At 53.2% G+C, this 22977-nt stretch overlaps 1 protein-coding gene and 1 long non-coding RNA gene across 2 annotated transcripts; one reads left to right on the top strand and one right to left on the bottom strand.

Annotated features, from left to right (window-relative positions):
• Positions 1-2885: 2885 nt before the first annotated feature.
• Positions 2886-11994, bottom strand: GGA1 (golgi associated, gamma adaptin ear containing, ARF binding protein 1). Its single transcript, XM_071730344.1, has 17 exons — positions 11820-11994; positions 11272-11356; positions 10920-10995; positions 10314-10412; positions 8932-9055; positions 8432-8535; positions 7289-7369; positions 6743-6880; positions 6519-6600; positions 5995-6102; positions 5554-5709; positions 4722-4786; positions 4430-4605; positions 4030-4316; positions 3579-3748; positions 3251-3361; positions 2886-3072 (listed from the first exon to the last, which is right to left on the bottom strand). The coding sequence occupies exons 1-17, from the start codon at positions 11848-11850 to the stop codon at positions 2962-2964; spliced, it is 2004 nt and encodes a 667-aa protein (XP_071586445.1). The 5' UTR covers positions 11851-11994; the 3' UTR covers positions 2886-2961.
• A 1753-nt stretch (positions 11995-13747) lies between these two features.
• LOC139789495 (uncharacterized) lies at positions 13748-17949 on the top strand. The gene is made up of 2 exons (XR_011723184.1): positions 13748-13905; positions 17699-17949. It is a non-coding gene; the product is annotated as an uncharacterized lncRNA (long non-coding RNA).
• The last annotated feature ends 5028 nt before the right edge of the window (positions 17950-22977 follow it).

The raw sequence follows: 22977 nt of genomic DNA, 5'->3' as shown, positions 1-22977 counted from the left end.
ATTTTTTTTCCTGGTCTAGAAATATAAAAACATCCCCCTAACATCACCACCACCCCCTTTGCTCCTGGCTCTTGTAGCTGTAAACCTTGCCTTGTCTCTGACTACCTGCAGCTGGGGCTGCCCTCCTGCTGCACTAAGAAAGAGCAGAGGTTGCCGTTGGCTGGACTACATGGCTACCAAAGGAACTAGCACCCTAGCCCAGATGGGAAGCGGTATATTTGAGGACAGATGAGATAAGCACCAAAGGAAAAAGAGGTAGAAAGGCCACTCCATCTGTCCCCCAAAACCTGAGGAGCAATAATTTGAGGCTTGCCAGGATCTGTTCCTTCTTTGGCAGCTGTGTGGGTGTGGAGGAGGGGGGGATGAGTGTGTAGCACAGCAGTGCTGGACCTCTGTTTCCAAGTGGGGACCGAGAAAGGGAGTACCACTCCCCCTGCCTGAACACCAGGTTGCCCTAAACCTGTGGCCAAGCACATTTGGTGCCTCAGCCTTGAGCCCTGGGTGTCCTCCCCACAGGTGTTGTGGTCGCTGTAAGCAGGCAAAGGCTTCAAGCACCTATTGCACAGACACAGCAACCCCTCCCACCCTTGCTGGTTGTATCAGTCAGTGGCAAAGCCACAGCCTCTGTCACCTCCTGCAAAGTCAGAGACCTGCTCCCAGCCACAGACTGTTGCTTGACAGAGGTCGCCCTTCCTGCACCCCTGCACCAAAACTTTGAGTCAGCCCTGGGAGAGAGGAGAAAATGTCACTACAGGCAGCAGTGAATCATAGAATCACAGCATGGTTTGGGGTGGAAAGGGCTTTAAAGATCATCTCATCCCAACACCCTGTATGGGCAGGGACGCCTTCTACTAAACCAGGTTGCTCCAAGCCCCATCCAGCCCGGCCTTAGACTGCAACCAACCATGCAGGGCATGGGAATGAGCTCAAGTCCTGCTTCCCCTGGGCTGCAGGGCAACAAGCTGTGCCCACTGCCTCTCTCCGGAGAGGGAAAGAAGTGGGAAGTACCCAGCTTGCAGCCTTCAAGTGACTCTGCTCCCAAACAGGAATTGAGAGCAGCCAGGGGACTTCCACTAGCCTCCTCTCCCTGCTCATGGGAGTGGGGAAATCATCCTGGCAAGGCCCTGACTGACTGGGGGATGACTTACAGGATTTGAGCTGGAGATGACCCCTTGCAGCTCCTCTGCAGTCAGGGAAGGCGAGGTGAAAATGTGTTTCTTGGGTCAAAAGACAGAGAGACAGGATCAGGAAAGAACTTTTATTTCCCATAAATACAGCAGATTCTTCGCGCCGGGCGTTTTGTTTTAAATCTTTTTGTTTGTTTTCTTCCATTTACAGAATTTTGCACTGAAAATATATACAAGTCTGTTCAAGAACCAAACAAGATCTGCAAAGAAAAAACCCCATACAAAACCCAGAAAAGAGACCAGAAAGGGAAGTAAAACGCAGCAGAAACCCAGCTTCCCCCTCTCCTCTATCACTTGCTGCCCCCGCCTCCAAGACACCTCAACCTTCACTGCCCCATCCCAAAGCCTGAGGCACCCCCACTCTCCTCCATCTCACACACACACACACACACACCTCCTTCTACCTCTGGCAAGCCAACGCAGGGCAACAGCTTGCCCCTGGCTTTTAAGACCAGGCTCTGTTAAAACCAGCTTAAGGATGGGAAGGGGCTCTTGTGGTCACAAGTCCCACGGGGACGGGGATCGCCTGGGATGTGCCAACCTCTGGTCTCTTCCGTGCCTGCAGATCCCTGCTCTTGTGTCACAGTGATCGGGTGACTGGGGGAAGCCCCCTCCCCGCTGCAGGGAGCCAGGCCTGCCCACGGCTGCAGGCAAAGGTGCACAAGGCACAGCTGTACCCCCCCCCCCTCCCCACCCCCAGGTCCCCCCCAGTGCAGAGCTGGGCTCCCACTAAGAGCTTACTGGTGCCCTCTGGTGACAGGTTGGGCTCCAGTCTCTCCTCCCAGCTCATCACCTACCAACCCTACAGCGAGATGACACTGAAGAGCTGAGAAAGCCCCTCACACACCACACTCTCCAGCCCAGCCAGGGAGAGGAAGAACATGTCCTGCTTTCTCTCCCTGTTGGGCAGGAGGCTGTGGGTAGACTTTGTTCCTGCAGTACCCCCCTTCAGGACTGCCATGTGGGACAAAGTCCAGCAGCACTCCCCAAGGCTTGCTGTGGTAGATGAGTAAATGGGAAGAGTGTGGGATTCCTCGCTGTGTGGGGTCAGTGCCCAGGAGCTCCCACTGAAGGGGATAGGAAGGCACAGAGCAAACCCTTCCCAGCCCCCAGGCTCCCACACCCCCCCAACAGCTCTGTAAGCTGCTGGAAGGAGAGGGATACGGAAAGATCACTTCCTCTCTGACACCCCAGAAACAAAGCTACCTGCTCTCTGGAGCTGGAGGGACACCCTATCTCTATCCAGACTTCTTCCACACCAGCTCCAGTGTGACCCCACCAGACAGGGAACCACTGGGGCGCAGCTCCAAGGAGGGGGCAAAGGGGGACAAGAGGAAGCACCACAGAGCATGAAGCAGCTGAAGGGCTGGGAAGCATGGATGGGACAGACAAGGAAAAGGATTGTCCTTTGCTAGGCCTTGCCTCAGGCTGAGGCTGCTAAGCTTCCCATCCCTGTTCCCCACTGCCCCTTGGGAGAAAGCAGGGCTAGGGGCTGGACAGACCAGAGAGGGAGCAATGCCTTTGGAAGAGCAGGGAAGGCAACTGTTGACCTGCACGAAGATTTCCACTCCACTACTAGTTTTGTGGGATGAACATCTCCTGGCATCTCTGCTCTCCTACTTGAGGAACGCTCCCTCTGGCCCTCGCCTGGCCGTCTGGAGAATAGACCGTGAGCAGCAGCCCCCACCCACCCTCCCCATCTCCTCGGGTTGCTCCAGCCCTGCGGGGCTGGCTTCTCAAGGACTCTGCAGTGTAGTGTCTGCAACGTGGGGCCCTAAAGGTTTCCCCAGGATTCCGGTGGGGGGAACTGATCCACGTCCCCCATTTCATTGTAGGTTTGCTCTCCCATGGTGAAGGTCAGCTTGTACCGTAGCCTCACTTTCTCCTGGAGACAGGGGAGAAAGGATAAGGAGTGAGAAGTGTGGGAGGAAGAAAGTCATGAGGCACAAACTATTCAGGTCTCAAGGAAGTTGTAGAAGAGCAGAAGGAGTAGGGACAGGGGAACTGGGCTTTGCCCAGGCAGCAGGACCAGCCTGGTAAGACCTCAGGGATGGTGCTGTTACCTTCTGTGGGTTAGCAAGCAGCAGGACTTGTGTGATGGCACTAGGGTGGATAATGGGGTTGAACGCCGGCAGCTCTGTGCCTGAGGGAGGCTGGAGCTTCACCTTCATCACCTAAGGGAAGAGAAGAGCATTCCACATTCCTGAGTGGGACTTGGCAGCCAGAGGTCCTGCTCCCCAGTCTGGGGAGCTTTCACTGTCTAGTGAAAAAGAAAAATATATGTGTGGAAGGCACATCACTCCATCCCAGTCCCATGGAGTTCTCCCTTCCTGCAAAGAGAAGGCACACTTCAGCCCATCCTGGGGACCTCAGCCCCAGCAGCCACCTTACCTTGGGGACAGCAGACTGAAATACAATGTTTCGGATGGGCTGCGGGGCCGTGCTGAGCATGGAAATCACCACCACAAGCACATCGGGCCTCTCGGGCAGGGCATCCTTAGCAAAGTGGAAGAGGACACGGAAGCCGTGCTGGTCATACACAGTCACAGGGAGGATGCTGCCTGTGGGAGACAGGCAGCACTTAGCTAGGAGAGAACCAGCCCTGCAGCAACCTTTCCCCATCACCCAAACTCTATACAAAGTTGACAGATACCACCCCTCCTCAACCTCCACAAAATCCAACCAGCAAGAAGTTTCCTCATGTTTCCTTCCTTCCCTTTGTGCATGGTTTGTTCCACCTTCTTCATACCCTGTCCAGTTGTTTCTTGCCTGATCTGCCTGGCTCCCTGCCAATCAGTCCACCCTCCCCAAGCTTGCCTCCCCTTCTTTCTCCCCATCTCACTGGGTTTGATTGACTCCAGAGGCACAGTGATGTTGGCCAGTGAGATCTCCTGGGGCAGCGTGGTGGCAGGAGGCTGTGGTGGGACTGCAGCATTTCCTGGGGGTGAGGTGGCAGCTTTTGGAAGTGTAGCAGGGGCAGGTGGCTCTGAGGTCAGGGGCAGTGTGGGGTTAGGGGAAACACTCTGGAGCACGGGCAGAGCACTGGAATTGTGGGCTGTGGAGCCTGTAGAGCTGCTCCTGTTCTGGAGATCTCTCAGGGTGAGCCTAGGGGGTGGCTGTTGCTTCTCCCTGTAGGGAAAGAAAAGGTAAGGAGTGGGAACAGGGCACTGAAATGTCTGTGTCCAGCACCGCAGAAATGCAAAGGATGGGGAGAATTGTGAGACTGAGCTACTCCTGCTTACCATCGCACTTGTTGAGACTCTGGAGGCAAAGACTGCTGCAGCAGAGTCTTGCCCAGGAGGTCCAGGTCATCCAGGCCACTGGTGTGAGGAGGTTTGGGGGAGGATGAGCCAGCATCTGCTTTGACTGTCGGTGTTGCTGTCATAGGGGCGATACTGAGCTCATTGCTATCCGATGACTGTAAAACGAGTCCACAGGAGAGGCCCCCAAGCAGGGCTGCATATCAGCACCAACCACCAGACTCACCCTGCCTACCCCGTTTTCACCATCCCCACTTTCTGCCCAGCACATTACCTGGAAGCTGTTCCAGCCACTGCTGTCACCAGACTGGGCAGGATGTGGTGCTGGGTCATTCAGGCCTGTTTGGGGGTAAAAGCAAACATGAAGCTCAGCTACCGAGCAGGTAAAAGCATTAATTGAGGCCTGAATAAGACACAGGAACAGCAGGAATGAACCACCAATGTGGCCTTCATCTCTGGTCCCCAACCTTGTGTGGGGCAGAGCTGTGAGGGTGATAGTGTTTGTTTTGCCCAGAGATCCTCATTTACAATCTAGTTCTCACTACAGTTGGCACAGCAGTGAATACTACTGGGCTGACAAGCCCAGCTGACTACGTTGTCTACTGCATGTTGTTGTAGTCAGAGCACCTATCCTAGGAAACAGACATTTTGATGGAAAAAGCAGGACCCTAGAGCCTTCTAGGACCAGCACTTCAAAAAACTTCCACGTGAACACTTCCAGAAGTCCCATGCGTCTGTTGTCAGCTCATGACTTCAATTGCAAGGAGTAAACTTGAGGAGCTAAGGGGGATCCATTCTTGTGATCCCATCTGGGGACAGCCATTGCATCATTCTTGATATACCTGCCAGGTCAGTTTTCACAGAGCAAATCAGAGGATACTTCCCTGCAGGCTCACTCTACTAGTCAGGAAAACCTGGTGGTACTGAAGTTCAGGATCATAGCAGGGTCTTTTCCTCTTTCTCACACTAAGTGAAAGACCCCTCTTGGTCTGTCATTATTCACCTCTCCCAGAGCTCACTCTCATTCATGCTCCTGTCACAAGGAGAACCATCCATACAGACAAGGTGAAGGAGAGAATAAAGAGCTTTTGCTCTGTTTTTCTCACCTAAAGACATGAGTTCATCATCCAGCAAGGAGACAGAGCCAGCTTGGTCAGGCATGGGGATTGCTGAGCCACCAGAAAAGGTGGGCAAGGCTGGGTAGGAAGGGCCTGTTGCTGGGAGATCCAGGCCTGACAAATCCAGGAGTGCTGAGGTGCTGCCTGAAAAGAAGGAACAAAGTGAGAGATGGAAACCTTATCCAGCCCTTATCAAGTGTTCTGAGGCCAGTTCCCATCCTTCCTAACACCCCTCTCTGCTTTCCCTTCCAGCTCCCTCTCTTCATGCATCAGTCATCTCCAGAAGACGTTTCCTCACCTCATCAGCCCCACTCTGACCTCCTGCAAGTTTTACCTTTCCTCTCCTCTCAGTCTTCTCTTACACTGTGGGAGACCAGCAACAGGTCCCTGGTCTCAACCTTCCTGTTCCCATTCCCCAAGTCTTCTCACCTCGAAGGGGACCGGCCACGGTCTCCCCATTGATTTCTTCTCCCCGTACAAGCTGCTTGTAGAGATTGATCACCTGTGTCAGATTGTCATTGGCTTGCAGGATCTCCGCTGAAATGGAACAGGTGGGAAGGAAGTTTGGAAATCTTCAAGAATCAGAATGACTTTTATACCCACAGCTCCCTCTGTTCCTTCAAAGTAAGGACCAAGGAGGTGACAGTAGCTCACTGCAGACAGATTGAAGTTGTTGTGCAGGCTGCAGGAGGGTACAGACACCCCGTGGCAGCAGTACACACTCAGACATCACTCCCAGTGTGGAGTGGAGGAAGCCTGGAACCCTGCTGACTGCCACCACATAACCCCTGTGAGTGCCAAGCCACAGACTGACTGCCCCACAGCGAGCAGCCAGCCCCAGCAGAGCGGTGCCCACTGATAAACCCCATTCCACGGGCAGCACAAGCACAGGCTCCCTGAAAGAAGATGAAGGAAGAAGGGGGACAGAGTGGGAAAAGGCCAAACGTGCTTACCCAGGGCTTCATCATTGTCTTCTGTGTCGCTGGCGAGCCGGAAGAGCATGGGCCTCATGCGCTCACAGCGCTGATAGAGCTCCTGAGGGAGAGGAGAAAGGGGGGGCTGAGGGGAGCAGCAAGGGCCTCAGCTGGGGGTGCAAAACATGCAGGAACCTTATGCAGGGGCAAGGATCACCCATCTCTGTTATGCTCAGGGAGGACACTGGATGAGCTTTCCTCACCTTCATTAGGTCCTCATTGCTCTCCATGGTCTCCCCCTTGCTGTAATTTGTCACCATCTCTGTCAGCAGCTTCACATTGTTGTTCACCTCTTCTATTGCATTCACCCTCTTGGAGATCTTCTCCATTCGTTTCTGGTCCTGGAGAGGAAGTACATGGGGAAGTATGTCCTTGCTTCTGTTTGCAACTTGGAGAGGTGGAAGGTTGGGCCAGGCAACACACAAACTGCCTGGACTAATGCGGAGCTACCCTGCCCTCAAAACAGCTCCCAGTGGAACACTCCAGATCATCTTTGGGATTGCACTTCCCAAATATGAGTGGCCTTGCAGCAGATCTAGCACTGCAGCAGAGCTTGGGCCACAGAAAGCACCCAGAGCCATTCCCCCGAGTAGCCAAGGGGTGGCAGAAATCACATAGACTCTCGAGCAGCTGCTGCTGCAAAATTTTAGGCAGAAGCTCTTCTGCACTAGGAGAGCCACTGCTTCCTCGGTGCCAACCACTGCCACCCACACCATGAGCCCTCCAATTCCCCTTCTCCTCATCTGCACCTCCTGAACCATCTCCTTGATGAGCTTGTTGGCAGCCCGGAGGTCCTCAGGATGGGAACTCTTCAGGAGACGAGCCAGGATCTGCAAAAGAGAGGGCACCTCTGAGTCCTGGCTGAGGGTGGCAGCTACAGTCACTCTTGCAACACCAGAGACAGTGGAGTTACTGCTGTTCTGAACCCACATCTGGCAGAGGCAGCAGGCAATGCCAGCCATTTACAAGCCCAGCTGCAAGATCCTGTGGGCTATGTGGAGACCAGGGAGAGAAGAAGTACAACTGGTCTTCCTTTTCCCCATTGTGGTTCTGGTTTTGCAAGACAGGTCTTTCCCAGAAGATCCCCTGCACTCAACATCTGCTCCTGCCTGCCTGGTATGCACCACGGGGACCCTGGAGCACAGAAGCACCAGTACTGAGAAAGCCAGAAAGCCTGGATAATGCAGGAATTGCCATGGGATTGCCCGATGTTCCTACTCAGATTTCTTCACGTGCCTCTCTGCAGGTGCACGTGGCAAAGAGGGAGAGTTCCCACTTCTTCTCCCCACTTCTCTCGTCAGTGAACAGTCCCACAGGCCACCTAAAAAATCCTCAGTGACCCAAAATATTTCCCCTGCAGCAAAGTGGCATCACACCCCCACTGCAGAAATAGACCCAGAGGAGCCTAATCCTTGCTTAAATGCATCAGCACTGATAAAGCAGAGGTGTGTTTGAGTGGTGACACAATTCTGATGGGAAGGCAATGCAGGATGAGTCCAGGAGGGTAGAAGTGGTTGAGCAATGAGCAGATTTCTGCGCTGGGGGTGGGGAAGAGATAACAGCAGGAGCACCTGGAGATGGGATTCAAACCTCACAGCTGGGTAACTCAGAAGCCTGGAGACCACACAGCAGCAAACCTCTCAGAATGTGTCAGCACTTCACACTGCCCTGCAGCTGAGTGCTCCAAAGGTCAAACAAACACATGTCCCCCATCTCTGGCTGTTTCCTTTGACACAATTCTAGAGTGGGCCCTCACTGTTCCTGCATTTTCTGAAGCACAACATGTGTGGCAGGGGTCTTGACACTTTCTGGATCTCCACCTCAGCAGGACGGGAGAGCCCGAAGCAGGGAAGATCTTGTCCTCCAGCCCTCCACTTGCACAGAACCCTTACCTTGGATTTCTCTTCATCATCAAAGATGATGTTCTTGGGTCGAGGGGGAGGTGGTGCTGGAAATGGAGCATCTTCAGGCAGTTTCGGGTCACATTTCACAATCCCTGCAGTAGGGAACAATGGAGAGGTCACAAGCACTCACCCACTGAGGGATGGCACTGTCACCCGGGTAATTTTTTCCCTAATGGACCACCAAATTCAGCTGGGACTGAGGGGGTTTGAGTCTGATCCAGCTACCCATTATTCTGGATTGTGTTTTCAGGTTAAAACTTCCCCTGACTCCCTGTAAACATCCTCTCAGAAAAACCCAGCACCAACTGCCAAATCACTCGCAGCCTTGTAGCCCCAGACCTTTCCAATGACCCATCTCCTGTAGGTAGGGAACAAGCACATGTCCCCCTCAGCCAATGAGTCTGTTTCAGATTCTCCCCTGACAACAAAAGAAGGGAAGACAAACTGTCCATCCACCTTCTCCTCCCAGACCACTCACTACCTCTCACCTTGTTTCTTCAGCATCTGGTAGGCCTCAGAGATCTTCACCTCGTGAGGCAGCCCTAATGTCCAGCTGTACATCAGCTCCAGGATCTTCGACTTCACTTTTTCTGATGTCCGGCTGCCAAGATACTGGAGGACAAGAGATGAGGTGGCATGAAGCTGATCTGAGCCCTTGCAAGCCTGGCCTCTTCCTCTCCTCCCCTCCCCCAGAAGCAAGGAGACCGCTCCCAACGGCACGGAGAAGAGGAAAGAGGAAGCGAGGAGGAAAGCTCAGCACGGTCCTTGCAACGTGTCCCAGGCTGTGCTCTGTTTCCACCACAGAAAACACCCGGGGTGGGTGAAATGCTGCACCAGCAGCCCCTCAGCAAGACACAGGGACAGGTGGGAAGGCTCAGGTGGGCCCCCTGTGACCTTGTGAAGGAAAGACCTAACCCTAACCCTAACTGAGAAGCTGCTCGGCATGACAACCTTCCAGAAAACAGGAGAGAGGAGGGCTGGGAGGGAAGGGCTGTGGGTAACAGGCTCCAGCACAAAGTGCCTGGCACCCCTTAGGGCCAGGGGAGTCCCAAATGACCAGCACCCAGCAGTGGGATCTCCAAATGTTACAGCTCTCCCCCAGAGCTGTGCAATCACTCTTCACCTGTGGGTCTGTCTGATGGGCACAGAGGAACAGTGCACACACCAGCAGGGACCAGTGGCCTGAGGCAGAGGACATGCTCTAGGGAGCCCAGCAACAGGACTTCAGGGTGCTGCTGTCACTGTCCCTGGCTACTCATCATCACTGATCACAAGCTGACTGGCAGAGGAAGGTTTTCCTTAGTCATATTTAGTCTGTGTTCCCTTAACTCCATCCTTGCTGGTGCTAATTGCCTCGGCTGAAGAGGAGAGCATGCACAGCTTGTTCTGCTGCAGGAGCAGCTGCACTGGCAGGGGAGCAGGTAATGACCTGGTGCTTCAGATGGACTTGTGAGAGCACCACTGACCAGGCCTAGGCTTGCCCTCTGAGTGTCTCAACCAGGCTGGGACACCCTGCAGAGAAATGGTCACCATGTCAAAGCTGAGGGAGGTTCCTGAGCACAGGCAGCACAGACAAGGCCTGACAGAGATGCAGGGAAGGTGACTCCAAGCACGCAGATGAGCTCAGTAGTCCTACAAGTGCTGGTTGCATCATGTCTGGCTGGCCTTCAGCCTCCTGCATCAGGTGAAACCTCACCTTCCCACTGGAAAACTCAACAGGGAGCAAGAACTAAATCTCCTACTAGCACTGCCCTGTCTCTCCCACATCCCAGTGGGGGTGTTGACCTTTCTGCTCAGCTACTACTTCTTCCCCAAACCTTCCTGCCACCAGGCTCTGGTCCCCCTTCCAGCACGATTCCCTGGGACCCACCTTGGGTGACACCACTTTGATGAGCTCATTGAGGAAGCGGAATTTGCCCACCTCATCGTGGAAGCGTTTGCCACAGCTCTTCATGCAGGACTCCAGCACCTGGGGAAAGGGTGGGGGGAGCCCCAGCACGGGGTCAGCAGCAGCTTCAGGAACCAGGTCCCCCCCCTCACCAGGCATGGAGAATGTGGGTATCCCCACAGACATGTGGAGGAACACCACCTGTCCCTCCCCGGTGGCCAATCACCCTCCCAGAGGGAAGCAAGAAGATTTTCCTCCTTGGAGGAAAAAAGAAAAAGAAACTTGTGGAAGGGGATATACTTAAGGGAGTTCACAAACGTTGGGGTTTCACAGTGTGGATCTACAATGACATAAAGAGAACAAAAATATTCCTATCGACTCCAATAGGCTATGATCCTTCCTAGGAACAAGGCCATTCCCACCAATCACCCTTCCTCTCTTATGGAACCAGGTTTAGCCCCTCTCCCACCCAACAGCTCAGATGTTCCGAGGCTTTCTCAGAGGGAGTTCAAAGCTTCTTCACTCAAAATGGAGCAATCCCACACCCTGGCCCTCCACCTAGTTCTACCAGCCTGAAAATGCCCTTACCGTGAGGGCCTGGATAGCTTCCCATTCCTGTGGAGACTGGATCTTGTGGGCAAGAAGTCGGGTAGCAAGTGGAGGGCTGGAAGGAACAAGGGAAAAAAACAAGCTAGCTGGTTATTGATGAAAAGCCTGGTACCTGTGTTTCTAGGTGGGAATCCAGGGTTGAAAAGCCTGCTGCAAATTTAAAGCACTGACAAGGAACTAAAAAACAAGTTGGGACCTTCTGTTAAGTGGACCAGGACCCCCCCTCACACACACACTTTGAGGGGCCTCACCACTCAGGACAACCCCACTGAATCTTATTGTGTGAGCAACCGTGACCCAGAGCATCCTGGGGAAAGGAAGCAGCACTTACCCCTCCAGCTCCTTATTGAGCTGCTCACAGAAAGCATTGATACCTTCCCAGTCCAGGTCCTTGTTCAGGGGGCTTGTAGCTTTGTCTGCAGGAGGGAGAAGGGGAACGATGAGAAAGTCTCCCCAGGCTCGCACCCCGTGGAGGGGAGGGGCACTATTGCTCCTTCCCTCCCAGCTCCACCGGCTGCGTGGAAAAACACAAACCCCGACCACTAACATCCCCCCCCGTGCCCCAAACACCACCCGGGGCGCCTGCCCACACCCTCCCTACCCACGCTAAGTCGCAAAGTCGCATCCGCATCCCCCCCCGGCGTGCTCAAAGCCACGGCCCAACCCCCTCACGCGTGGACCCTGCACCACACATCTGCCCCAAGCTGCCCCCTCCCCTCACAGCCGCGACACCCCCCTACCAGTGACCCTCAGCCCCCTCTCCCCTTTCCTCGCATCCCAAAGCCTCTCCCCAAATTCCCCCTCGCTGTGGCGGCCGGGACGGGGACCAACCCCCCCCCCCCTCCTCCCCTTGACACGACCCGGCCCGACCGCACTCACTGATTCGCGCCTCCAGCGTCTCGGGCTCCATGGCGGAGGGGTCTTCAGCGGGGCAGGGCCGCGCCACCGCCACCCACCCGCCGCCCGGCCCGGTACCGCCGAGCCATGGAGAGCAGAGCGAACCGAACCCTCTAGAGCGCCGCTCCGGCGGCCCGCAACCATAGAGAGACGGAAGTCCGCAGCGCAGAGCGCCTTCCCCTCCCCGGCGCTCAGCGCGCCCCCTGCCGTTTCCCCTCCTCGGTCACCGCGGAGTTGGGAAAAAGGAAAAAGGAAAAAGGAAAAAAGAAGGGGAAAGGAAAAGAGAAAGGGAAAAGGGAAAGAGAAAGTGGAAGGGTGAAGGGAAAAGGGATAAGGGGAAAGGGAAAGGGAAAGGGAAAGAGAAAAAGGAAAAAGGAAAAAGGAAAAAGGAAAAAGGAAAAAGGAAAAAGGAAAAAGGAAAAAGGAAAAAGGAAAGGGAAAAAGGAAAGAAAAAAGGAAAGGTAAAGGAAAAGGGAAATGGAAAGGGAAAAGAAAAGGGAGAAGGGGAAAGGGGAAGGGGAAAGGGGAAGGGAAAGGGTGAAGGGAAAAGGAAGGGGAAAGGGAAAGAGAAGGGGAAAGAGAAAGGGAAAGAAGAAAGTGGAAGGGGAAGGGAAAAGGAAAAGGAAGGGGAAAAAAGGAAAGGGAAAGGGAAAAGGGGAAAAAGGAAAAAGGAAGGGGAAAGGGAAGGGGAATGGGAAAGGCGGCAGGGGAAAGGGGAAGGGAAAAGGGGAAGGGAAAAGAAAGGGGAAAGGGAAAGGGAAGAGGAAAGAGGAAAAAAAGAAAAAGGGGAAGGGAAAAGGGAAAGGAAAGGGGAAAAGAAAGGGAAAAGGGGAAGGGGAAAGGGAGAGGAAAGTTTGCAGGTGATGCCAGGCTGACTCCAAGAAGGTGAGCCAGCCTCCAGGGAGAGTGGGCTGACAAAACCTTGTGCAGCTCAACGGGGAAAAGGGTCAGGTCTTGTGTCTGGGAAAATATAACCCCAGGAGTGTGGCACAAACCAGGATCCACCTGGCTGGAGAAGGGCTCTGTGGAAAGGGACCTGGTGGTCCTGGTGCACAAGAAGCTGAATATGAGTGAGCAGGGTGCTGCTCTGCTGGCAAACCAAGCCATCAGGACACCAGGTGACACCAACAAGGACATCACCAGCAAAGAGTCACCATCCCACTCTGACCCGTCAGGTCACACCTGGGACACCGTGTTCAAGTCTGGTCCCTCCTGTCCCAAGAAGATCCTTGTAATGTCTACAAATACCTGAAGGGTGGGTGTCAAGGAGACAGGGACTGTCCCTTTGCAGTGGTGCCCATGGCAGGATGAGAGGTAATGGACACAAACTGAAGCACAGGAAGCTCCACCTCAACATGAGGAAAAACCTTTTTACTGTGAGTACCATGGAGCACTGGAACAGGCTGCCCAGAGAAGTTATGGAACCTCTCCTTCTCTAGAGACTTTCCAGACCCATCTGGACGTGTTTCTGTTGTGACCCACCCCAGGTGATCCTGCTTTGGCAGGGGGGTTGGACTCGATGAGCTCCAGACATCCCTTCCATGCCCTGTCATGCTGCGATTCTGTGAAGAAATGGAGAGGCCCCAGAGAGGAGCCACCAAGATGATCCTCGGGCTGTGCGACCTGCAGAAAGGATGAGAGGACGGGGTTTATTCAGCCGAGAGAAAAGCAGGTCTGAGGCAGACTTCATCACCATGTTCCAGTACTTAAAGGGTGCCTATCCAGAAGTCGGAAACTTTTTTACAAGGAGTCACATGGAAAGGACATGGGGTGCGAGCTACTCTCAAGATGATCCCGAGTTGGCCAGCAGAAAAAAACCCAAAACACTTCACTATGTGCAAAGCCACCCCTTGGGACAGCCCCCTCAGGGAGGCGGGGAGCTCCCAGCAATCGGCACTCCCCAGACTCGGCATCTGGGCCACCGCATCCACACCCTGACCCTGACCAGAGAGGTCGGACCAGATGACCCACGGGGTCCCTCCCCACCCGGCACTCCGTGACCTCGGGGCAGGCCCGAAGCCATCGGGAGCCGGCAGAGCCCTTCCCGGAAGCAGCCGCGTCCTGGCAGGTGAGGCCACTTCCGGGAGCGTGCGGAACGGGCACTTCCGCCTCGCGCGTCCTTTCGGAGGACACAGCCCGCGAGGCTCCTGCGCATGCGCGGGGAGGGGCCCGCCCGGGCCGGAGGGAGCGGGGCCGGGGCCGAGAGGTGGGAGGGAGGGCGGGAGGGAGGGAGGGGGGGGGGGAGGGGGGGGGGGGGGGGGAGGGGGGAGAGGGGGTCAGTAGCGGGTGTGGGCAGGCTGTGTGAATGCTACAATGCGAGGAGATGCCGCACCCTGGTCGGGGTCATCTTTAAATAGCAGCCCTTCACCCCCTGAAGGCGTTCTCTCCCTCTCCCTCTCCCTCTCCCTCTCCCTCTCCCTCTCCCTCTCCCTCTCCCTCTCCCTCTCCCTCTCCCTCTCCCTCTCCTGTCTTCCTCTCCTCCGCTTTCTCTCTTTCTCCCTCTTTCCCTCTCTCCCCGTCTCCCCCTCTCCCCCTCTTTCCCTCTCTTCCTCTTCCTCCCTCCCTCCTTCCCTCCCCTCCCTCTCTCTTCTTCCTCCCCCTCTCTCTTCTTCTTCCTCTCCCTCTCTTCTTCCTCTCCCTCTCTTCTTCCTCTCCTCTCCTCTCCTCTCCTCTCCTCTCCTCTCCTCTCCTCTCCTCTCCTCTCCTCTCCTCTCCTCTCCTCTCCTCTCCTCTCCTTCTCTTCTCCTTCTCCTTCTCCTTCTCCTTCTCCTTCTCCTTCTCCTTCTCCTTCTCCTTCTCCTTCTCCTTCTCCTTCTCCTTCTCCTTCTCCTTCTCCTTCTCCTTCTCCTTCTCCTTCTCCTTCTCCTTCTCCTTCTCCTTCTCCTCCTTCTCCTTCTCCTTCTCCTTCTCCTCTCCTTCTCCTCTCCCTCCCTCTCCTTCTCCTCTCCTTCTCCTCTCCCTCTCTCCCTCTCTCCTCTTTGTCCCCTCCTGCCTGGCTGAACAGCAGGGACTGGGGGGAGAGATGGAAGTAGGGAAAGGTTGGTGGAGCCCTGGAAATAAGGGCTGCAGGAACATAAACTCTCATTTGTTGGGGTTGTTCAGCCTGGAGAAGAGGTGGCTCCAGGGAGATCTTACAGCAGCCTTCCTGTACCTGGAAGTTTAACAAGGGTGTGTAGTGAGAGGACAAGGGGTAACACGTTTAAAATTAAATGGGTAGATGTAGATTCGATATTAGGAATTATTTAGTGTGAGGGTGGTGGGACACTGGCCCAGGTTACCAGTGGCTTCCCCCTTCCCTAAAGTGCACAAGGTTGGATGGGGCTTGGAGCAACCTGGTCTGGTGGGAGGTGTCCCTGCCTGTGGTGGGGGCTTGGAACTAGATAATTTTTAAGGTCCCTTGCAACCTAAACCATTCCACAATTCTTTCTCCTTGTGGCTTTGTTAATCTCGACCAGCCCTAGCTTATTTTCCCAGTGCTCCACTGCCCTCGGAATGAACAAGTGTGCCTAAATCACTGCAGTGATATTATTATTTTTTGTTTGGTTTTTTTTTGTTGCTGTTCTTTCCCCCCTTCCTTTGTAAGTAAAGCCGGTGAAAGGTGCCAACTCGGTGACCTTTGGGAATCCTCATCAGCGGGGGTGCTCCAAGGCTGCTGTGGAGCCCGGCGATAAGAGGGCGGGTCCCATGGAGCCCGTGCAGCCTCCGAGCGGCGTCTGATGCTGGAGACAGGAGTCTGAGTCACCGCGGCCCTGTCCTGCGTTACTCATTTACAGAGCTAATCCCGCAGATGGCAGGCGAGGGAATGAGCTGCCCTGGTGTCACACCTAATATCTTTTCCTTATGGAGAGCCATTGTTTTTTTTTTTTTTTTTTTGGGGGGGGGGGATTTTTTGGCCATTAAAAGGTACTTTTTGGCACTTGAATGCGGTTCTTTTTTTAACTGTTACAGCTTTGCATCACAAAGCCTTTTTAAAGTGCCTTTCAGAGAAAATTGCCACATCCTTCCCTCCGCTGTGTTCAGGCACGTTTTACTTGGGTTATTTTAATCTTATGAGTCAGCCTTGCCTGTCACTAGGAGCTCTTTGATTTTTTTTTTTTTTTTTCTGAGAATTCTTAAGTCATCTCTAGGAGACCCGAGGCCTAGATATTTTCTCCTCTCGGTCATGTACGACTTGCATAGAAGGCATGCATTTCTTCTCTCCATCCTACGGAGACATTCTGGAGGAGTGGTTTTGCAGGCTGGTGTTTCACAGCCCCCTCCTTTGCTCAGGTTTCGATCTGTCTGAGTCTGCAGGTTGTTTATTTTCCTCTCTTCGGCAACACCCAGTGGTTAGCAAGTCTAGGGTGAATGGAAGGCTGCACCTCTTTCCAAGCTGCTTGCTAACAATGATGAATGAACTCATGCATAACAGGCATGTCAGCAGTGGCCTTTCAAACCTTTCTTTTGTTTCTCGTGGATTTAGGAGGCTCTTTCCCTTTCCCATCACATCTACTTTCCATGTAATGAAGACGCTACACGCAACCAAAAAAGAGATTCGTGGCTGATTTTTTTCCCCCCTCTAACAGTGGGTAGATGATGTGTGAGGAAAACCAGGACATTTACTGTGAGGGTGGTGAGACATTGGCAGGAGTTTTCCTGGGGAGCTGTGGCTGCCCCATCCCTGGAAGTGTTCAGGGCCAGGTTGGATGGGGGGCTGAGCAACCTGGTCTGGTGGGAGGTGTCCCTGCCCATGCAGGGGGTTTGGAACTATAGATGATCTTTAAGGTCCCTTCCAACCCACACCATTCTACGATTTTACAGAACATTTCTCCTGTCCCTCAATTTATTTTTACAAACAGCTGGCGTCCCAAATTGGATCTGGAGTGAGACAGCGCATGTTGTAATTAACACCACTCCAGAATGAAAGTACGGGGAACTATAATTATCTCGCAGCCAGTTGCAGAGGAAAGTGATTACGTGCAAGCCGGAGGCCCGGGTCGCTGCTGTGCCTGTCACACGGAACCTTGCGCTGGCCGAGGACTGCGGGATCCCAGGTTCGGCCGGCCCGGCAGCAGGCTCCGTCCCACAGAGGGCAGCAGCAGGCCGGAGAGCTCCTGCCTGATCCAGCCCGGGCTTCGCAAATCCTCTTGCTGCCTGTGCAGTCGGGGTGTATCACAAAGCAGGCAAAGTCTGCCCCTCTGTGGGGAAGGCCTTTGCGGGAGTGGCTCGGTACCAGGTCCTCTTCATGCAGCCTGAACTGTCCCTTTGCCCTTGTTCTGTCCCGGCGTTTGTCTGATTTCCCTGCCTTGTGTGCTCATGTGAACCCTGCGATGTTTTTCAGATGGGTTTCCACGCAAAACGAGAGCTTTTGTGTGCTTCCTGCCGGGTCGTTGGCTCTGGCCCACAACGAGTGTTTCCCTTTCCTCTGTCACATTCCTCCTTCGGGGAGCTTTCACTTTCCTGAAGCTCTGTACTGCAGTCTTTCGTTCTCTTGTTTTCCAGCTCCATCTCACTGTAGCAGCCAGTTCCTGGGTTTTTGGCTGTTTAACCTCTGCTATTTTCTCTTGGAATGGGTCTGGGAGCGCCTCGGACCACGCACCTCTTACGCAATCCTCTGTATTTGCAGCCCTGCTGTTGCCTGACCTTGGCTTATCTCCTTCCTTTTGCAATAATTCTAAAGCACCTTTCCCAGCAGAGGGTCGCAATTAGAGAGCCAAGTATTTAGTTGCATACTTCTGTAGAGGGAAAGCAGGTTTCAGCTCCTTTTATCTAATAGGAAATGTCTCTTTCCCTTTCATATGCAGCACTTTCTTGTGGTATGCAGTCATCCACCAGGATTGCTCCCTTCCATTTCTTTCAGCGTTTCCCTTTTTTTGCTGTAGGAAGACCCATCCCTGGCGATCAAAGGCACCCTTCTACAACTGCAGGAGCAGAACGAGGAAACAGGATGCGGGATAAGAAAACCTGCTGGCTAGAGCTCGGCAATTAAACATGTCTTGGAGCAGGACTTAAGGAAATGCATATCTATGCTCAGCTGCCTCAGTTTCCCGGGTCGTTAGCATGGAGATAATTGCACTTGCTTCCTTTGGGGAATTGCCCTGACCTCTGTCGACTAAATTTCTTTTCCACCTTGGGTCTGTCATTAGAGCAACTGGCTCAGCGAGACAAACAAGCAGGAGAGAAACAAATACCAGGGTTAGAAGTGAGCTGAGCTTCTGTGTGTTCCAGCTCTCCTTCCAGGCTGGGCATCTCAGGAGGTGCCTTGATCCCCTCCCTGACCAAGCAGGTGGGTGGCAGTGCCCTCCTGGCCAGCACAGGCAGTGGCAGTGCCTCTTCACACCCTGGGGAAGGCTCAGCTGGATTTGCTGTTGCCAAAGAGTCTGGAACAGCCTGGGGGATGCTCTGAGGACACGGGAATACTCTTGCTGCTGAGGAACAGTGTTGGCAGCAGGCAAAGATGGAAGAAACCTGACAGGACAGGAGGCTTAGTCATGGCTGTGGCTTGGGGAGGGGGGGCTGACGGGTGATATATCTGGGTAAGCTAAAAGCAGAACAGGGGGAGGAAGGCCTGCCAGGTTAGAGAGAGGGAGGCTTAAATTTATGGGGCTGAAATGAGCATTGAAGGCCCCGAGCCCGCAAGAGGGAGCCTCGATGAAGTCATCCCCTGCACTGCTGGTGAGATCAGCTCCAGGCTGGAACAGATCCACTGCCAGTGCAGTATGCTTGGGATTCAGGTGTCGAGGGAGCCACTTGTAAAGGTGAAGAGGTAGATGGTCTCCCTCTATCCCTGACTTGCTGTGTTATCACTAGCAGATGGAGGGGGTGTCATTAGAAAGCCACATGTATTAGGAAAAAAGGTTTAAGAGCCTGGATTTGACCGAGAAAGTTTGGTTGTAAAAAACAGCAGGAGGGAGAGGGAGAGAAATCCCATTGCAAAGGCATTTTTCACAGGCATCCAAGCACGATCTCAACGATGACATGAAATGAGGCATCCTGGAGCAAATCAGGGAGCCCAGCTGCAGCAAATCCTCAGCCCTGGATGATGAATACATCCCTGCATTGCGGCGACAACAAAGTGCGGGTCAGGGAAGTGTTTACTGGGGACGTTTAGAGTAGCAGCAAGCCTGTGAGCTCAGAGGTGCAGCTGTGTGCATCCTCTCTTTTACACCGTGGCACAAGGAAGGAGGCAATCCTGCTGTGGGGTGCCCCAGCACTGAATGCACATGCTCTCTGCTATACAGCTGGCTCAGTTTTGGCAGCTGGTGAGCTTGAATAGATGTTTTTTTGGCCCGGGCTTGAAAATCCCCCATTGCCAAAGATCCTGCTTTGGCTGAAGCTCCCTCAGGTTCCCTGGGAAACTTCAGCGCTGGCTTAAATCCGGACTGTGAAACGTCAGGAGGAGGCAGTCTGACAGCTCTCTCCTTCCATCCTGGCTGCTCAGCCCCTGCCTCTTGGCACTGCTGCCAGCTTCAGCTCCGCTTTTGGCAGCAATGAGGAGCAGCAGAGCAGAGCGATCCCAGTGCCGGGGCACGGCGGGCTTGAAGTTAGGAATAAAAGGAAAACTTTGACTCAGGAGGAGAAGGGAGACGCAGAGTCTGTGGACGCAGATTTCCCGAGGGTGGACCTGGCCTTCCCTAGGCTCCTTTGTGGCCCTTTTGTCCTTGTCTGACTTAGACATAATAGGAGTAGGCCAGGCCCAAGCACTGCCTCGGGATGATGGCTCACGCCGTGCAGTCGTTTGCATCCTCCCTGGCATGGGTTTGGCTGTGCCAGATAGCAGTGCTGCAGCACCCAAGCATGGCTGGGGAGTGTTCCCAACAGATCCTTGGTGTCACCAAGCATTTAACCCCATGGAGGGGTCATGGAGGGGAGCTGTGTCCTGCTCCTTGCTTTTGGAGCCAAGAGCATAACAGCTGTGCCCAGGTCCCTCTGAAGGCAAGCTTTAGTAGTGCAGTGCCCTGCAGCCTGCATATTTACCCCCTGGTTTTCCACTTTTTCTGCTCTCCAAGGATGGGAAATACCCAACCCTAGGTTGTAGGTGGGTGTGAGGGGTGGGAGCATGTGAGTAAGGCTGAAACTGGAGAATGCTTTGTTTGCTGAATGCAGGGTGGTGACTCGGTGGCCTGCACACTGTGCTATGGATCACTGACTGTATTTGACCTCCTGCCTTGTGGGGTGGGAGAGATGTTATGAAGAAACCTTGCCAGGTCATCATGGGGATGTGGGGGCCAGCTCCTGGATGCCGCGGATCAGACAGGCCTGGGTGCACAGACAGGTTGAATTCTTGCCCCTTTGGCTCTCTTGCCTTTGTCAGGTAGAATGAGGAGTCCATAACATTGCTCATGGAGCACACAGTTCTGCAAGGGTTTCCCATGAGTGCACAGCTCTCTCCCATTTCCCCCACCACCCCAAACTACATCAGGTTTGGGAACTCACTCCAGGAGCAGAAGGGGGGCAGAGCTCTTGTGTTCCTCGCTTAATGAGCCGCTGACAGACAAGTCCCTGAGCCAGGAGAAAGATCAGGCACAGGCCCGAGTGCACCCCTATGGCCTCTGCCTTCTCTGTGCCTGGATGGGCTGTGTTCAAGCAGCACGCTGCTGTTCCCCTAAGCCCAGTGGGTGTTTCAAAGGCAGCGTCCACATTCTAGGTTCATTGCACCTTTGCCATCCTGATTTGCAGCCCAAGTCCCCCCTCCTCTGTGTGGAAGGAGGAGGTGCTCCCACAAAGGCTGCCCCACTTTCCACCTCCCTCACATAGAGTAGCTTTTCATCTTGAGTAGCTCTCCTCTCCATAGTGGTACTCTGGCTGAATTTTGGGAGGAGGATGTGTGCTGGGAGTTAGTAGGGTTAATAGCAACAATCTTACAGTGTGGTTTAAGAGCACTCTATGAAACCCCTTCCCTTTAGTTTTCCTGTGGCCGGCCGCTTGTTGGTGACCTGAGCAGGCACTGGAAGCTCCAGCTCATCCTGCACCAGGTCCCAAAGGAGCTGTGTCTCTGCTGAAGCTGTTCAGGAAAGATTCCCACCCCCTTCCTAATGAGTCTGAGTGAGTAATAGAGATGTTCCTCAGGGACAGTGTTGTAAGGAGTGCTACGTGCACGTTGAGGACCAGAGAGCAGGTCTCCACTAGCTTTTCCCTGCTGTTGTGCAGCAGAGATTGATGCGTGTCCCATCTTGACAGAAGAGATAAGCTTAGCTGCCTGCAGATGGGAACTTGCCTGGCAGTTTCAGCCACCGGTCCTCCTCTCATTGTTCAATTATCAGATCTCCTGGCTTGGCAAGTCTGCTCGTTGCACAGGGAATGGCAATGGTGTTTGGGGCTAATCAGGCCGGCATATAGTAAGTTTTGTCTGGTGTGAGTCGTGTTTAAAGCATTTTGTTTGTAATACCCTTTTCCTCCCTCTGGAGCAAGCATTCTTCATCTGGGAATCAGACTGCAATTAAAGCTGGGTGTCTGCTTCTCTGCTGGGGGGCTCTCAGGGGGAGCAGCGTGAAGAAACCTGGGGGCAGCCAGAGAGACACAACAAGGTTCGAGTGCATTGCCCGTGGTGGAGAAAATAAGGACAGCAGGAAGAGGCACAAACTGGAGGGAAGGGAAAGAAAGCCAGAGAGAACAAACAGCCGAGCATGACCGCTGGAAATGCAAAATAAATATCCACTGTGGTCAAGTGAGGGTTTATGTGTTACTGACTGTGTGTGGGTGGATCAGAAACAGGAGCAGAGGCTCACAGAAGCAGACCACAGGAGGGGCAGGATGTCCATATGGAACTGCTCAGCAAAACAGAGTGTCCTCAAATGCACAGGGCATCCCTGAGTGCTCTGGATAGTGCTGGAAAAGGAGATGAGGTGTCCCAGCAGTGCCCTGTTCCCTGTGGTACCATGTGGAGATGGAACATCTCTGCCAGTGCCATGACTCAAGAGGCTCAGATGCTGGCTTTGAGAGCTCCTTCACCTGACAGCAACTCTAAGCAAGGCTGTGGCTGCAGCCCATCACTGGGAAGCAGCGAAAAAGTAATTTATCACTTCTGCTGGTGAGAGTTGAGGCTTTCTCTGCACTTTGGTTGTCCATGGAGCTCCTGCCAGCAGGTCAGGCTCAGTTCTTTTTATGTGGCTCGCTCTGGAGGTCTGTGGGTTCATATATTTATGGTGTCCCTCCCTCTGGAACAGGGGAGGAAAGGGAGAGTGGTTTGTTGGGCCTGGTCTTTTCTTAGGTCTCCTTCAGATGTCTGCAGTTCCATCTTTAGATGCCTATTTCCCACACTGAGTCAGTCATTTCAGGATTTGGATTGCGTTATGTTTTTGGCAGCTTTTCTTTCCCATTTCCATCTGGTTTGGTTTTTACCATTTCATTTTGCAGGACCATCAAAGGGAATGTGTTCAAGCTGATTTTGAAGCAACAAATAGTTTTGACTTCACAGCCTCTTCCTATGCAGACCTCAGTCATTGCCTTAGATTCAGGGTGGGTCACCCCTTCAGACCCTCACAAAGCTGGTGGGTGGTAAGGTGGCTTTTTGCTTCCTGGTGGGTGTGAGGGATACTTGGCTTTAGTGACATGGCATGGGAGAACAGACCTTTGTCTTTTTGCCACTCTTCTTTCCAGCCCATGAGCAGTTAATTCTTACAGTTTTTCAAAACTTGCTATTTCTCCCTTAGCATTTTGTTCTTTTTCTCTTCTCTTCTCTTCTCTTCTCTTCTCTTCTCTTCTCTTCTCTTCTCTTCTCTTCTCTTCTCTTCTCTTCTCTTCTCTTCCCTCTCCTCTCCTCTCCTCTCCTCTCCTCTCCTCTCCTCTCCTCTCCTCTCCTCTCCTCTTTCTCTCTCTCTTTCTCTCTCTCTTTCTCTCTCTCTCTCTCTCTCTCTCTCTTTCTCTCTTTTTTCTTTTTTCTTTTTTCTTTTTTCTTTTTTCTTTTTTCTTTTTTCTTTTTTCTTTTTTCTTTTTTCTTTTTTCTTTTTTCTTTTCTTTTTCTTTTTTCTTTTTTCCTTTTTTCTTTTTTCTTTTTTCTTTTTTCTTTTTTCTTTTTTCTTTTTTCTTTTCTTTTTCTTTTTTCTTTTTTTTTCCTTTTTTCTTTTTTCTTTTTCCTTTTTTCTTTTTCCTTTCTTCTTTTTCCTTTTTTCTTTTTCCTTTCTTCTTTTTCCTTTTTTCTTTTTCCTTTTTTATTTTTCTT

Source organism: Heliangelus exortis, chromosome 1 (genome assembly GCF_036169615.1).
Source record: "Heliangelus exortis chromosome 1, bHelExo1.hap1, whole genome shotgun sequence".
Lineage (NCBI taxonomy): Eukaryota > Metazoa > Chordata > Aves > Apodiformes > Trochilidae > Heliangelus > Heliangelus exortis.
This window is presented reverse-complemented; position numbering and strand designations above follow the sequence as displayed.

Coding starts and splice junctions, on each gene's coding strand:
- GGA1 (XM_071730344.1), bottom strand. CDS start 11,850: ATGGAGCCCGAGACGCTGGAGGCGCGAATCA. Junction 10,996..11,271: donor CTCAATAAGGAGCTGGAGGG/GTAAGTGCTGCT, acceptor TGTTCCTTCCAG/CCCTCCACTTGCTACCCGAC. Junction 3,749..4,029: donor TCTGGAGTCAATCAAACCCA/GTGAGATGGGGA, acceptor TGTCTCCCACAG/GCAGCATCCTCCCTGTGACT.